The sequence below is a fragment of the Sander vitreus genome, chromosome 13 (assembly GCF_031162955.1).
Source record: "Sander vitreus isolate 19-12246 chromosome 13, sanVit1, whole genome shotgun sequence".
Classification (NCBI taxonomy): domain Eukaryota; kingdom Metazoa; phylum Chordata; class Actinopteri; order Perciformes; family Percidae; genus Sander; species Sander vitreus.
In genome coordinates this window covers 18765420-18782182 of record NC_135867.1, presented here as the reverse complement: position 1 = coordinate 18782182, position 16763 = coordinate 18765420, and the positions used below count along the sequence as shown (strand labels likewise).

The 16763-nt window shown below is 37.5% G+C and overlaps 2 protein-coding genes and 1 pseudogene across 2 annotated transcripts in view; 1 reads left to right on the top strand and 2 right to left on the bottom strand.

Moving 5' to 3' along the window:
* LOC144528256 (connector enhancer of kinase suppressor of ras 2-like) overlaps positions 1-3812 on the top strand; it is a 31523-nt gene extending 27711 nt beyond the window's left edge. The window contains exons 21-22 of the mRNA XM_078266743.1: positions 3481-3680; positions 3765-3812. Coding sequence (XP_078122869.1) covers positions 3481-3680; positions 3765-3812 — 248 coding nt within the window. The remainder of the gene's footprint in view (positions 1-3480; positions 3681-3764) is intronic.
* Positions 3813-6919: 3107 nt separating this feature from the next.
* LOC144527317 (olfactory receptor 52Z1P-like) lies at positions 6920-7950 on the bottom strand. Its single transcript, XM_078265229.1, is given in 2 exon segments — positions 6920-7113; positions 7116-7950. Coding segments are annotated over 2 exon segments (1029 nt in total).
* A 1218-nt stretch (positions 7951-9168) lies between these two features.
* LOC144528255 (olfactory receptor 52K1-like) lies at positions 9169-11307 on the bottom strand (annotated as a pseudogene).
* Positions 11308-16763: the final 5456 nt, after the last annotated feature.

Here is a 16763-nt window from a genome sequence, read left to right as displayed (position 1 = left end):
ATATGTATCCACGTATTTGTGTTTAAAAATATACACACAAATTTGGCTGATATTTATTATAAACCAACTGCACAGGACATGCTTCCAACCAAGCTGAGTCACTTGTAAAATAATTAATGGATTACTGTCAAAAGGATCTCTATGTCTTGCATGGAAAAATGAGTGCAACAATATCTGCTTTTATGTAAACAACAGTGTTAAATAACACCCAGTTTAAAAATCAATTCAAATCAATACATTTGGTACATGAAGTTTGGTGTGGATGAAGGGGTATTTGAGCTAATCTCTTGGATTGGATTTGAAGCAAGCCCATTTGCCGTCCCTCGAAGACCTCCAGGGCAGTTCCTAAGTGAGATGAAATTTAATGTCTTATTTGAGAGTCCACAGTTAATTTATCTTGACAGTTCTCTCTCTCTCTCTCTCTCTCTCTCTCTCTCTCTCTCTCTCTCTCTCTCTCTCTCTCTCTCTCTCTCTCATTGTGCCTCTCGGCAGTGTTTGAATGGTGAAGTGAGGAGGAATCCTTTCAGTCCATTTTAATGTTGAATTCTGAACAGGATAAAGAAACGTGCCTAAGGGTCCTTTCTTCTTGTCCTCATTTATCTATTGCTCTACCGTTCACTCTCTTCACCACTGCCTCTTAAGACAAGAAAGAATCACAAACAGGCAGGAATTAAAGCATGATACATTTCAAAGCACAGCCCCAAAGCTTCAGAACGTACCACCCTGCTTCCAAAACACAAAATAGAGTGACGACTAACAGATTCAGAGCACTAGTGTAGTGTCCATATCATACCAACAGAGGGCAGTGTATGTAAACAGGAGACAAGAGGGGCCCTGGTAGTTTATTAGAATAATACAATAATGTATGAGCTGTGCACCCAGTGTTTTCCCTGTAGAAGATACCATAAGGAAGAGACTACCACAGAATGATGTATTAGAAAGAGTAGGAATGTGCATCCTGTAAACCTGTTAAGAAGACTGTATTGTCTGAGGAAAGAGGAGAGGCTATAGCTATGGAAGTTTTATGGAACACAAATCGTAAAAGGAAATATAGAAAAATGGGAATAATATTTCAGACATAAATTGGGCTAAGTTGAATTGATCATTTTAGAAAGACCTTTAATAATGGAATAATGATAATAATTGAAAATATTTTTAGTTACTAGTTACTTTACCAATTAGGGTTTTACATAAAAACATATTAAGAGCTTGTAAAATATGATGCATTGTTATAGATTAAACTACCAAGCAGTTTATAAAATTATTGCTAAAATGCTGCTTAAACATTATGAGTAATGATCTAATAATTTAACCATCACAGGAGCCATATTTCTTTGATTATACTTTTATATAATAAAATAATCTTTTCCTGATTATACTTACATACTTTTACTAAACATTTTCAAAGCAGGGCTTTTAATGGAGTATTTTTACAGTGTGGTATTAGTACTTACCTCAAATAACTAAAACAGCCTTGTGGATGAATGGATGAATGCAATTTTATATATGATACTTGCAGCATGAAACTGTTTCCAGAAAAATGTCCTGGGGTCTCATTTATAAAACAGTGCGTAGGATTCTTACTAAAAGTGTACGTACGCCCAAAAGCCAAAAATGGCGTACACCAAAAAAAAGTCAGATTTATAAAACCATGTGTACGCACACCTGTAAGCAATGTTCCCTTTATAAATCACAGATTACCTACAAGTGTGCGTACGTGGATCAGCCTCTTATCCCGCCCTGTACACGCCCATTTTTAACCATAAATAGTCAATGCAAAGCACCTTGTGAATACTGATAAGTATGTTAATGACCCTGGCAGTATAATGGTATAATTTCGGCCTGTTGTCGCACAGTGTAGGGAAACCGGATCTATAGACTACCTTTTATTAGTAATATCTTCCAAAACGGCAGGCATTACGGCACTCTGGGACAGCTTCCATATATCAGAACTATATGATAAGATTTAACAGAACTATAAATTATTTCCAAACAAGCCTTAGTGATAAAGGTGAAGATTATATATAATATTTATATATAAAAAAAACACTTAGCTGTCTGACATTTCCCTCAGGAAACAGCCGGTTGCCCCCAGAGTGGCGAGTACCTGTATTTGGACCGGGATGGACCGGGATGGCACGGTTCCGGCGCGTTGCCCTCTCTACTGGAACCAATTCAATACATAGATCCAAGAGCACAGCTTTAGGGAATTTAAATCGGCATATTAGCCAGTCATCGTCATGGTCCCTGAAGTTTCTCTCCTAATTCTTCCATTGGGGGTTAGAGCTCCTGCAGGGCCAGCAGTGCCAACATGCAGCATTACGCACGGGGGTCACCGCAGTATAAATATGTTTACAACAATTAGAGTGATTGTAGACACCTTGCCAAAATCACAGCATCAACTGGTGGTATCCCCCAACCCGAGATACAATTTGAAGACGAAAGTGTAATAGGAAAACACACTTTTCTTCATGCAGGTTTTGTTATGAACAGTATTAAAGTTCGGACCGATAACGAGGACATTAAGGGTAACGATTCCGTGAGAGCTTAACGGCTTTATTTCCAGACTTTGACATTTGATGATATATGCACAGTTTTAAAGACAGATATTTAGTTATTTACACTGTGTTCTGCAGTTATCTAATGGTAGGGTATTTGATGCTATCCTGTATTCCATGGAGTCGGGCGATCTCCTCCTGCGCTCTGTAGAGGACTCTGTGACGGTGAGACAGTGCAGATTAAACATTAAGAACGAGTTTTGATTTAAGATATGAGTTGGAGGTGTTTATGGAACAATTAAAACTCACTACAAGTACAAATAACACTGCTGGATTTAATCTTCATGATATGGTGTGAAGAAATGTGCGTGAGGCATCAACACTTAAACATATTAAGAGTAATCATTATTCCCACATGTACATTCTGCAGTCTGACTTCAGTTTACCACCTCACCATCTGCGTCACCAATTCCTATTTTGTCTCCAAAATGTGCGTACGCATGGGTCAGAGTTTGCATGGAGGACTGCACATTCTCCCGTCAAGTTTGTTTTTTATAAATCACAACCTTTGCGTGGGAAGTGGCATACGCACATTTTCAGCCCCATTTTGTGCGTACGCCACGTTTATAAATGAGACCCCTGGTTACTCAAGATATTCCACTGACCATGCACTTTCAGCTTGTTATTTTTTTGAGTCCCTTCACGAGACACTTAGCTTCAGCTCTCTGCCATTTCACCAGGCTCGTGTGGATGTGTGGGCAGAGAGAGGCTGCAGCTACAATTTCATATGGTAGAGATTCACTGCTAAGATTGTTTTGCAAAAGCTTCTAAAATTTCTTCTTCAGTTTAAAAAAGGTGATAATTTAGAAGAATTCCCTGTATGCAAGCAGTTGTATTTAACTGTAAAAGAATCATTAGGAATCTCATTCTTGAGTTCAGTTTAATGTCATCTTTGTTGATGATTGCTTGTGCTTCTTGCCAGGTCATGGACGGGACTGCAGGATGCAGGCAGACTCGCTGGGAGATTTGTACCGTGCTCTGGAGCAGACCAGTCTGTCCTCATCAGCTGACCACAGATCAGCCAACCGCCTGGAGTACAAGCGCTCATTTGTCCGCCGAGTCAATGACCCCCTGCTCAATGACAAGCTTCATCGCCTCCGGATCCTCCACAGCTCACTTAAGGTAACATGTTTGGTGCATTTGTGTCTCTCCAAACCTGTGTTTTTTTGTGGCTAATTACTAATTGATACCTTCACCTCTTTACAGAATGTCCCTCTTCAAGACACAAACCGGTCATTGGGCTTTTTAGGGTAGACTGCAAGGAGGATCAGTGTATTGATTAAACCTCAAACGTATCGCCTCTGCCTGTGCCTCACATAGCCGGCATTGCTTTGCTGGAGATAAAAGGCGCCAAAAACCTCCCTTTACCTGCTCGGCTCTACATCTCTTTTCCTGTTTCAGCTCCTTCAACCTCACTCACCGTGCAGGAGCACAAAGACTTGGTGTCCCTCTCCACTTTTAAAGATGAGGGCTGTTACTAAAAGCTAAAAACATTGATAAAACAACAGGGTTTATGGCACTTTAATAAGCACTTTGTGTCCGTGTCAAAGACTTGTCGGAGATCTTTGTAGTTCATTGCTCACATGCATGGCCGCCTACCCTTGCTTCTATTGAATCGTTTTGAACATTATGCTGGAGTGTGTACAGCCGCTCAGTAAGGTCTGATGGAAGAATTAAAAGCTATTTTGGATGTACACAACATTTTGTTATGCATGTGTGTATGATTAAAGAGTATGTTTGTTCTATGAGTGTACAGAGTGTTCAGCATATATACAGTATATAATATTACATTACTACAACAACAATGACTACACAATGTTTTGGGGTACTTATACAAGCTGTAAATCAAGTGCTGTGCCTCAGTGATTGTGAATGTACATTGTACTTTTCCAAGAGAGACGAGGGAAGACAGAAAGCAAGCTATTCCTCAAAACAGGAGCACAAAGTATAATGCTTGGCAATAATGAACTTGTAAATTACAAAGGAATGATCAGAATAGTTGTCTATTTTTGTATGCATGCCGTCTACCTAATTGTTTGTAAAACAGTTTTGTATTTCTAAGTGCGTTTAGTCTGGAGAATACTGGTGTCAACCCCTTCCTCCACCACAATGTGTTTTTTTTTAAGTGTTAAGAGGAATAACTGTATTTATTAAGTGTTTAATGTACAAGCATGCTTTGTATAACTAAAACACGTTACCATGCCATTGGGAATTGACTGACATTGCACAGGTGTGCCATATTGTAGCTACATTACTTTTTTATTGAATAAAGTATGGCATGGGCACACGTACTGTAAGTGAGAGCCATTGTTAAATGTTTTTTCTCATAATCACATTTTAGATGACTATTTTTAGACACTGCTTCTACCAGGGAGCCCAACAAAGGATGAAAATAATATGCAAATATAATACACATGCACTCAGTGTATATGAAGCCTCAGGCATTGTTATTCTGTAGGATATGTTAAATTATATAAGAGTAACACAGAAGAGGATCAACACAGGAAACAGTGTAAGTATGTACACAAATATCCAATATGGAATCTCGTATTTCCAAAAACACTGAGTAAACCTGTCAGCGTGAAACATGAATAAATCTTTTCATTTCTACTGGTTTAAGATGCAGAAAAGACGTCTTCAAAACAGTGGAGAGCTGCAGTGCTGTAAGGTAAGGTTCACTCCAGACACACAAAATAGTGACGGTACAACTGCATCATGTTTGACCTAAACATATTACTGACACATAATGTAAAAAACACACATGTTTACCTTCCCAGCACAGGATCCATTTTTACATCACTGTATGAAGATATTTACAGCTGTATTCGAGGCTAAAACTGCAGAATCAGCACAAAATTGCCTTTGAATTAGTATGTTTAAATGCTAGGAAGGTAAGTGAATTCCTGGAGTCTGAGGAAGAGCATGATGCTCGAAACGTCACCTTTGTGGTAATTAAATAAATATTTCATGGGCACATAATCTAGTGTTTCTCAGTCTGATACAGGTTCTTTTGCCCTGCACATATAGTTTCATTGTATGGATGTGTGTGCATTTGTAACTTTTTCCTGATTGACAGCCAATGGTTACCAGGAATATTTGGATGGGAAGATTCAGTGTGAGCGGATGTAGTCTACAGTAGCTTTTAGGCTTTAGTTTATGTTTTTACACATGACTTTGTAGACCAAAAATAGTTGACTTGCACAAGCATGAGAGGAAATCACATAAAAATAGTTATATACTGATATGACTATTGCAAAGGTGTCAAGTGTCCTATAGTGTCTTTATTTTTCCTGTGCCAGTTAGTTCAGTTTATCTCTGCACAATCTTTCACAAATAGACAGAGAGCAACATAGAATACAGCACATAAAGGGCACATAGTTAATTCTCATTTCTCTATAGATGTTATACCATATTAATGGCCTTTACAGTATATAGCCATCATGTCTTGTGATAAGATTATTGATCCAGTTGTCCTGTTAACGGCTAACTAAAGAATTATGCTGAAATTGCAGACTTTGATGCTTCTTTTTGGAAATAGAGTAGTAGAGGTCCTACATTAATATTCAATACGATTGTTTTTGTATTTATAGCACAGTATTGGGCAAATACATGTTTGTTTTTCATTGTTCGTGAAGATTATCATTTCAACTATAAGGAACCTAAACATCAGTCATGTAGTCTGACTATGCACTGTCATTGTCTAGTAAATTAATCTAATTTATTTCCTTAGTAAGTAAATGCTTTTATGTTTCACACCCAATGCACAATTTAAGTGTTTAGTTCATAAAAAAACCTCATCAAATGTGTGTCTTTTTTGTAATTCTGCTGATTGATATTTATTAATATAACAAATAGAGGAAGCAAAAAATGGAAGAATGATAGGAAAATCTCAAGTAGTGACTGGAAAATGTGTGCTTTATTAATTATTGCAAATGTTAGTTTAAATTACACAAGCTTTCAGTTATAACAAAAGAAATGACCTTTAAAACATAAAACATTAAATAGCTGTTTCCAAAACATTGCAATATAATTAAAACAAACATGGTCATATTAGAGCAGGAACAACGATGCATGAAAGACTTAAAGTTCCAGTGGTATATTCATTTCAGCAAAAAGAATAAATTACACATATGACAGACATATGTCTCAGCATTCCTGTATTACAATCACAGGAATCACAGACAAACTGACTAAATCTCTGCACATTATGTGCACAATGCCTGAGCTTCAGTCTGCTAATACTCCAAGAATCCCACCTGTCATAACTGATAAAATAAAATGTTTTTCTCTTTGGTTTTGTTTTAGAAAATGAGATGGGCAAATTTGATAAAACATCATGGAGAGACAGGAGATTCTGTTGGTCATGTATTTCCAGAGGCATCAGCCCTCCCAGCACCATGCAGAACACACTTTGAATGCACCTTATCAACAGCCCTCTTGGCTATATTATTTGTCACTTGCTCCTTTTTCCTGCGAAAAAGCCTAAACAGTCGTGTCCTTATGATTTGAATACTCAAACCGTAGATTACCGGATTAAGAATAATTAAGATTAAGAAAAGTACAGAGATAAAAACAACTTGCTTCGGTAAGGCAGGTGACTAATGTTGAATCGACTTTGTGCTATTTCAAAAAAGCACCCAATAGAGTAGTTTGTTATTGCGAGCAGGTGTGGGGTGCAAGTCCGGAGGGCTTTGAGCTTGGATTTGTTGAATGACAGTACACATATCCTCAGGATGTGTGCATATGAAAAACAGATCATGATGATCTGTGGAAGTGTATATAGAACTACAGATAGCAGGCCAACTACGTTAACAATAGATGTATCTGTACAGGCAAGTTTCACCAGCGAGTAATTAATACAATACACCTCATCTATGGTTCTCCCACAAAACCGCAGCCGAATAGTGAAAATTAAAACAATGACAAATGCCAGCGTGGGGTACAGCCACGTAAAAGCAATAATTTTAACAACTCTCTGTGACATGATTAAATGATAAAGCAGTGGATAGCAAACGGCCACATACCTGTCATAACTCATAGCTGCTAGAATTGTGAATTCAGTGATGGCATATGTGTGTATGGCATAGATCTGTGTCTGACAAAACGGTAAAGATATCTCATATGAGTGTAACAGCAGGTTGCTCAATACGGCTGGCAGTAAGGCAGTGCTTCCATACAGGCCATTCACAGCCAAGTTACACAGCAAAAAATACATTGGTTCATGCAGGGTTTTTTCACAATAGACCAGTCCGATTAACACAACATTTTCAGCAACAATAGTCATGTATATAATCAAAAAGATGCAGAAGTACACTGGCTTAAGGCCCTCCATTCCATTGTAATCAGATAGATAAAAAGATGTCACTTCAGAGAAATTCATATTTAAAAGCATTTGAGTAATCCAGAATGTGCAGTGCAATGTTGCACAATCTTAGATTCACCTTTGTGCTGCTTTTATAATGTTCCTGTCATTTTTTTAAACAATCAGCCAACAATATTGACGATGTACTACTGTAATACTGTATACTTTGTTCCTATTATGACAGCAATCATTACACAGGGTTACCATACAAATCATTACCCTATAAATCATTTAATCTCATTGACTCCAATTCAACTTTTGTAAGTTCTTGATAGATCCTTTTAATGTAACATTTAGGTATTATCCAGGTATCATATTTGATCTATTGGATTTTTATTTACTGGATTCAATAAATCTGGGTAATTACTAGGCTTCGTACTTATTTTTACATTGTGTGTTTTCTCTTTTCCCTCCTCTTACCTCACTGTCGGTTGCCACTCCACTTGGCTTTGAATTACCTTTTACTTGCACCGTTCATTGTTGCTTCATTAATTCATTAATGCATAACAGTGATTTAAATGATTCAAACTGTAGTTTGGCAGATCAAGATCTCATTCAACTGCGATGTTACAGGTCATCTTATATAACCTTTTAATAATGATTGTTGAACAACTGACGGCTCCAACAAAATACAGTTTTGATCATGTATTTTGAAACATATTTATTCATCTATAATAAAACAAACCCACATAACTATATAATTTTACGTATTGTTCACAATTATGATTCACGCGCAAATGCAGCACAACAAATTACAAGCAAATGACTGAATGTGAAATGACTCACATGCAATTTGGAGGATAAGTGATGAATTTGTGATTCCAACTCTTTGTGTTAGGTCTGCAGGTCCTCACCTTAATTTTCTACTTATTATTGAAGGTTAAGGTGAAATATTATCTTTTATATTTATTTCTGACATTGAGCAATGTTTATGATCATAAATTAGCACAAAAGCAAGTATTATCATCAAATTAAACAGTAGTATATATGCTTAAAAAGATTCCATCTTGTTTTCCACTTCCTAATTTGAACCACAGCATTGAATGAAAAGATCTATAGTTTAATTTAGTTTATCTTTAGCTCCATAATGGCAAGAAAAAAGGAGAGCAAAGGTTAAGGGAGAGTAACCACTTCATAAAGAACATAACTAAGTCATGTTATTGTTATATACAATCTAATATGAAACAGTACAGTGTCTGTAAAACATATTCTAAATGTCACTACAATGTAAACATTTTTAGTTTGAGTTTAAGCTGCAATCACTGCCTTTACCAAATGTCTTAGAGGATTTTGTATCTAAAAAACAGTTTCAGGATATGAACTCTTATTATTTGTGTACCGAGTCCATACAACACTAGGTTGACAACTGATGGAATGATGACAAAGTATAAAGACAGGAAGCTTGTGCCTTAAAGGCATACTATGTAACTATGTATGCCTTTAATAGAAAAATGACTCATGTTAAATCTAGTATGGATGTGGCCGGGTTAGCTCAGTTGATAGAGCAGGCGCACATATGTAGTAGTTTATTCCTCGATGCAGAAGGACCAGAGTTTGAGTCTGACCTGTGATGATTTCCTGCATGTCTTCCCCCTCTCTCTCATCTTTCATATCTAGCTGTCCTATCCATTAAAGGGAGGAAATGCCCAAAAAATAATCTTAAAAAAAAAAAATATATATATATATATATCTAGTTTGGATAATTTCAAATAGAGAACCTATTGTGTAGTTTAGCAAAGATAATAAATGTGGGATACGCGTTTTAAGAGCATTTCTCTGGGACTCTCTTGATCATTTCCTACACTCATTTGATATTTATGCATACGAGGAAACAATCAACACTACCTGAGGCACAACAAGAAACAGAATATGTACAAGTCCCACAATACTTATGTATGCTGCATTTGTACATGAATGTTTGACCAGTTCCATGTTCACGCAGGGATGCAATGCAACAAGCTTCCCTGTCTTTGAATTAGACATGATGCTGTGGTAATGTAGTGGGCAACATATGGCAGCATATCTGTCGTATCCCATGACAGCTAACGCACAAAATTCAGCACTTGCATATGTGTGTAGGAAATAGACTTGAGCCATTCACCACTTCACAGGCATTTTATGCGTCTCGGGTATGAGCATATTCATAGGTTGATACAACTCTATGTTTTGGTGTATGATAGTAATTAGCAGGGCATTCAAAGCTATAGTAATAATATACAGCAGGAGGAACACACTTCACAGCCCATGTTTTGAGAGTTTTAACACAATTTTACTTGCCAAAATATAAATGTATTATGACATACACTACATTTCAGTTTTATTGTTTGTCTTTATTTCATTTGCTTTTCTGAACTCTTGAGCTGCTGTAACATGTGAATTCCCCCGGTGTGGGATCAGTAAAAATGATGTTATCTTATCTTGTAATATGGCCAAATGGTACCAAATATCACATAGAATTTACACCAAACTTTAAGGTTTTATGAACAATTTGAGTCTAAGTCACCCAGGCAAGCAATGGTTTCTCAGTTATAAAGCATTTTTATTTCATACATATCTGTCAAAATTAATGGTTCAGAGTACAGAAACACACATTTAAAACTACAGTTACCTGTGTGATCATCCTCTCCACCACCGTGTGCTGCTTAAGGCTTGGGTGGCCTTTTAACATTACTCAATGTGGACCAGTGGTGTGTTTTTCATGTTTTTTCATCATGTTTCTTGCAACCACGACTACCAAAGTGTGTTACTTATTTTGAACTCCTTCACAATAGCAGACATGTGAACATTTGGCTAAAAACACTAAAAACTAATTATATTGATTTAGACCCTTTGGAAAGGGTGTGAATGATTAACATATATGATTAAAATATCTGCAGTTTAGAAGTCCCTATGGTCCATTTGCACTATACATAACATACAAACGTATCATATTAGGCCTAATTGTTTTGACATGAGACTTTACAAATCCCTCAATGCATCATGTAGCTTTTGACCTTTGGGATTTTACTTGTTTTGTTCACATGTTTACTATAGATATTTTGTCATCTGGACTTAAGTGAAACAGTTTGAAGATAGCAGCTATTTGAGTTTTGGTATCATCTGATAAGTGCCCGGTGTACAGTCGTCCACCTCGCCTGTGTTTGTGTACGTGGGCTAACTAGCCATTACATGGCGCCTGTGAGAATTTTCTGATGATACTAGAGGCGAAATACCAATTTCAATGTTTAATAACCCCCCCCCCCAAAACAAAAAACAAAACAGGACAACTGTACCTCTACTAGCAGATCAAAGCAGAAATTAGCAGTACCCAAAACTGACCACAGACCAATCAGACAACCTGGAGGCAGACATTAGGGCAGACTCGAAGAGGGCCGCTGCAGCAGCCATACTCCAAGTGAGGAAGCTGTGCTTTCTCCAAAACATGTCAAAGCACACATAAGACACAATCAATGCATCTTTTCCCAGTAACCTGTGTGAGAGGGAGTCAGAAAGCTTCATGTAGCATCAGAGGTCATTTGGGACGGACAAATTTAGTTTAGTTAAAGGGTCGCACAGCTGCTATACCCACGAATGCATTACGGATGGCAATAAACCTGAATTCAATCAATGATGCCATTAAGGATTCAGGTCACGAGGAGCTGCCCAAGAACTGGTATCTGGACTATCTTTCCATTCAGCTGACACAAGGCCTCTAGACTAGAGGACTGAGCAAGGCAGTTGTGTTGTCAGACTGTGCACTACGCAGCAATCTGTTGGCATATCACATACGGATTTAAGCCACTGTAAGCCACTTAAATAATTGCTAGACATTCATGCCTGGCTCTGTAGCAAAAAAGGAAAGTGTGGTGTGAAAAGTGATGGTTCTCTGCTTATTTGTAATGTGTAACAGCTCTTTGTAGTCCTGAATATCAGTACCTTCAACCTTGTGTTTAAAATCTCTTATTTTGCAGTTTTGTCTTAGTCTAATTTGTTCTAAATGTTACAATTTCCCTTAAATTTGAAACGTTTCAGTGTGACCTCTACTTATCAGATAAATCTGTAAATAATGCACTGCTAATTTGAATGCCACAAAAGAGTGATGCAAGCCATAAATGGATAAACACACTCATTAGAGGTCTTTAGTCCACTTTGTGTTTCCATTCCTCTAGAAAGCATTTAGACACTGCTGTTTTGCCACAGGTCTGGTGAGACCTCTTTGGACAGCACCTTGAGAATAGAGACAAGGGGCTGAGAAGAAAACAGTAATGACTTCCCTTTGGAGAACACTGATGTAACTCTGATGAAACTGTGTCCGAGGGGTTGTGACCTCTGAGCTAATGCAAAACGCAGCAATAATTTGTCCAATCATTTATTTATACCATCATAAAACAATTAGCTTTTTTGTTAACAGCATGCATAAGAAAAATACCAACATGGCAAGTTGGGCAGAGGTGCTGGTTTCGATTCATTTTCTCTGAGAAGACACATATCCATCACCCCGTTGTACTCGTCACAATGGCTGGTGGCAAGTGAGGGGCAGGTTGTACAGAGAGCAAATATAAAATAGATGAACTCTGGAAGTGGTGGGAAGGCATTGCAAGCTAGCCAATCAAACCTGTGACCAGCATTTATTGTAAATTGCAGACTAGTATTTTACGTGTGATGCTTGATTCAGCAGCTCCTCTACTCTAGCAACAATATCAGTGAACGCAGTGGTGAACTGGTTTGATTATATGATGTATCTGCCCACAGGTGGCAGTATAGGAGGTGTTTGCAGTTCCTGGTGGCTTTGTTGCTTTCTGCGTGTTTCTGCCCTAAAATACCGTATATTCTATTCACTAAATCTACTCAAATGCATGACTATTTTAAAAGTAAACCGTAGCCCCTCAAAAGAGGCCCCATCTTACCCTTGGCTACACACCACACACTTAAATTTGTGGACTAAAGAGGCCAATGTTGAGGACTGCTCTGGCTATGTCAAACAGTTGTTCCCCACTTACTGGTGCTAATGAGTAGTGGGCTCAGCCTTGCATGCACACCCTGCTGTTACCAATACCCCTGCCTCTGATTGAGTCAGTTGAAAACCCCATCTGAACTGTCTCTTTAAAGTGTTAGTCAAGGCATGGTTAATGATAGCTACATGGCACAGCATTATACTGTGTCATTGGTTGCTGTCTCCAAAGAAAGGATGCGTGTCTTACCTAGACCCTATATTTGGCTCTTCTCCAGTGTCGTTGCCTCCCTTGAGCTGGGCCTGCAGTTTTCTTGTACGTCTCCAACAGTGCAGTTCTCATACTGCAGTATAAGCTCTGTTTTTATTTCAATTAATTTGGGTTAACAAGTATACGCAGACAGAAACTAAGCCACATTCTACTTTAGAGATGAAGGCAAACTTGTTGTCCATGTCTAACCAGATTTTTAGTGAAATATATACTTTCTGACTGTATTAGAGAGTTTAAGCAATGTCTCTTTGAAGAAGGAATGCTACCACCACATGCCAACTTCCATACAACTCTGTTAGTTTCTCTTCTCATTTGTTAGGCCTGTCACTTGAGACCAATTCTCCTTAGATGTCCAGGTGCCCAGACCCCTGACAACACTGCTGTTGGGTCACCAACACCTCTACAACAAAATCGGTAGGCGGAGGAATTGCTAAAGCTTAATTGAAAGAATAAAAACATACTAAACAAAATAATCAACCACACCACATAAGATGCAGTAATGTGATGTAATAGTCAGTAAGCAGTTTTTTGTGATTCTAAATACTCCTGATAAAACATTTAAACATCCACTCTGAAACTGAGGTAACTCATTTTTACAAAGAATGTGCCAAGGCCCAAATGAGCTTGCAAAAATAGATACAATAACAAATAATTAAAAAAATAAATCAATTACTCAAGTCTACAATCATTTGTTTTAAAAAATGTAGTCTTAGATTATTCTGTCTGGGAAAGTTTTAATGCTGTTTACAAAATGCTCTCCTCCATAAAAATAGGTACATTTACCATTTATGAGAAAATGTCTTCTCTGATACTTAGAACTTCTATGTTTATGTCCTCAATCTCAGAAAGCAATAAGGATTAAGGATGTGCATGGGTTTTAAATCATCTTGAAAACAAGCAGCTTCTTGGGAATATTTGTCTCTTGTCTCATGACAACAGTTGGTCACGGGTTTGGCACAGTGCTGTAGGTTTCTTAAATGAGATTAAGAAAAGCATGTTCTCTTAAGGATTCTTATAATTCTATAATATAAAACCCAGTGACCAGTATGCTGCTTCAAATTATCTTCACTCCTCCCCTCTGACCAATATACAGACCCGAGGCTAAGCCTCAGCAACAGCATCAGACACAACAATGTCTTGTCATCGTGTGGTTGTTTTGGCGCTCTTGGTTGTCTTACTGCTAAATGGTAAGTCTTGATAACATTTCTCTGCACGTTTTTGTAGCTCTAATCTGCACATTTGTACGCTTCCAGAGATTATAGACAATATATTTATTCATTTAACATAGCTACAATGTTTCCCATCATTACAGTTGTGGAGAATGAGGCTGCATCATTTCCTTGGTCTTGCCCGAGTCTAAGTGGAGTGTGTAGAAAGGTTTGCCTCCCAACAGAACTGTTCTTTGGACCTCTGGGCTGCGTAAAAGGCTTCTTGTAAGTTTTCATGATCAGATGCAGTATGTGAATATTTTGTGTTTATCTGCTGACAAATTGTAATGCATTGTTTCTTGTTTATTCCCAGGTGCTGTGTGTCACATTTTCTATGAGAGCTGTCATTGCAGTCGTAAAAATGTCATTCAGCCATGCTAAAACAAGAAGCATCACAGAAGGCACTGTTGTGAAGGACCATATTTGGCTTTTTACTCTAATGTAACACAGTGTACTTTGGAATGTTAAATCAACTGCTTGTAGTTTTTTGTTGCTGATTTTAATGCAGCTGAAAAGGCTGAGGTGGAGTAAAAAACGACATAAAACTTTCTTGCTTGCTTTGTATTTTTTTACATGAAACATTGGAATACTGGTCAGAATAATAGAAAACTAATGTGATTTACACACTAAACATGTTGTTGGGCAGAAAGACTACCAATTGTATGGCAAATCTCATCTTTTCTCATCAGCGTTGCTCTAATTTAATAAGCGGCATGTTTTTATTGGAAGAAGAAGAATGCAGGGGCACTGCCCTTTAGGATGTACAATGGACAATAAATGGACAGCTAGAGTTGCATGCTTTACTACACTACAATCCCTGATTTGCAAAAGGACCAGTGGTTGGTCCTTATGATTCACCATCAGCTCATAATCTTACATTTTTTATCCAAAAATGAAACTCTTACATTGTTCTGATTTCAGTTGATTTCACCCTGAATTTTACCTTAAAATCACTTATTCTCCATTGTACAAGCTGGAATTCAGATTGAAATAACAGTTTAACATCTTCGATTTTAAGAGTAATATATTAAAAATGTAAGAATTATAAAGTGAAGAAAACTCATATGGATTTTGTTTAAGTCTGCCCTAGAGCTGCATCGTGCTCATGGCAGCGTATACATATAAAGACCATGTTTGTTATAAATGTTTAATATAAATAGCAATCAATGGTCAACATGGTTTTGAAGATCAAATTGACCACTCTCTGGCATCATGTATGTCTTTAAGGTTTCCAACAAAGGGGGTGCTAGAGTGAATAACTGTGGATGCAGGGAGGGGACCATAGAGAATGTACGACGGAGCATTAGGGCCACATCAAGGGAAAAAAATTAAGGAGGAAGATGTTTTATTCATTTAGCATTTTGAGAATAAAGTCGAAATGTCGTGAATAAAGTCAACATGACGAGAAAAAACTTGATAGTCTATTTCAAGAATCAAGTCGGACTTTTGAGAATAAACCAAACTACTAACTTTACCTATTGTATTCTACAAAGTGCATGAACTCTTTCTCTTTTAGCGCATAAACACAGTATGGTGATAAGTATTAGGACTTAGGAGAGATTGTGTCGAAAATTGCGTCTGTTCAGAAGGAGAAACCACACAAACTTGGAAGAGGTGGCCGTATTCCTGCAAACTGAAATAGCTTGTAATGGACAGATGCAAGGGTATCGATGGTTACACCTACGTGCAATACAGAGAGGATATGTTGTATCACAATACACAATAAGACAATTGATCAACTTGTTTGATCCTTAAGGAGTGGCGCTCAGGCGAGCGCGGCACTCCAAGGATGTAACCCATATCTATGATGCTGCCTACATGGCAGCTGGCATGGCGGACAGTCACTCTAATGTGATTAAGTGATAAAGGAGTTGAATTTATTCTCGTCATTTCAACTTTACTCTCGACATTTCAACATTATTCTCGAAATGGTATAGTTCAACTTTATTCTCGTCATGTTGACTTTATTCTTGACATTTCGACTTTATTCTCGAAAAAGTATTTCAACTTTATTCTTGAAAAAGTATTTCAACTTTATTTTCGTCATGTTGACTTTATTCTTGACATTTCGACTTTATTCTCGAAATGCAAAATAAATTAAAAAAATATCTTCTTCCTTATTTTCTTTCCTTTGATGTGGCCCTAATGCTTCGTCGTAAGAATGCCTTTCTGCAGGGCTCTTTGTGCTACGCCCCTGACTACACGTTAGACTATAGAGAATATATAATAGAGATGTGAAAAAATTCAATGCAAATACGTACAATATTTCTGTTGTACAGTTTTGTACAGGAATGTGCAAAATATTGTCTAAGGAATGTGATTAAAGTCAGAGTGTAAAGTATAGAAAATATGTGTGCAATGTATAGAGATGATAATAATCCAAAAGATGGCCCAAAGACGTGTTTTAATTTAACACATCGCATGTATATAGGTC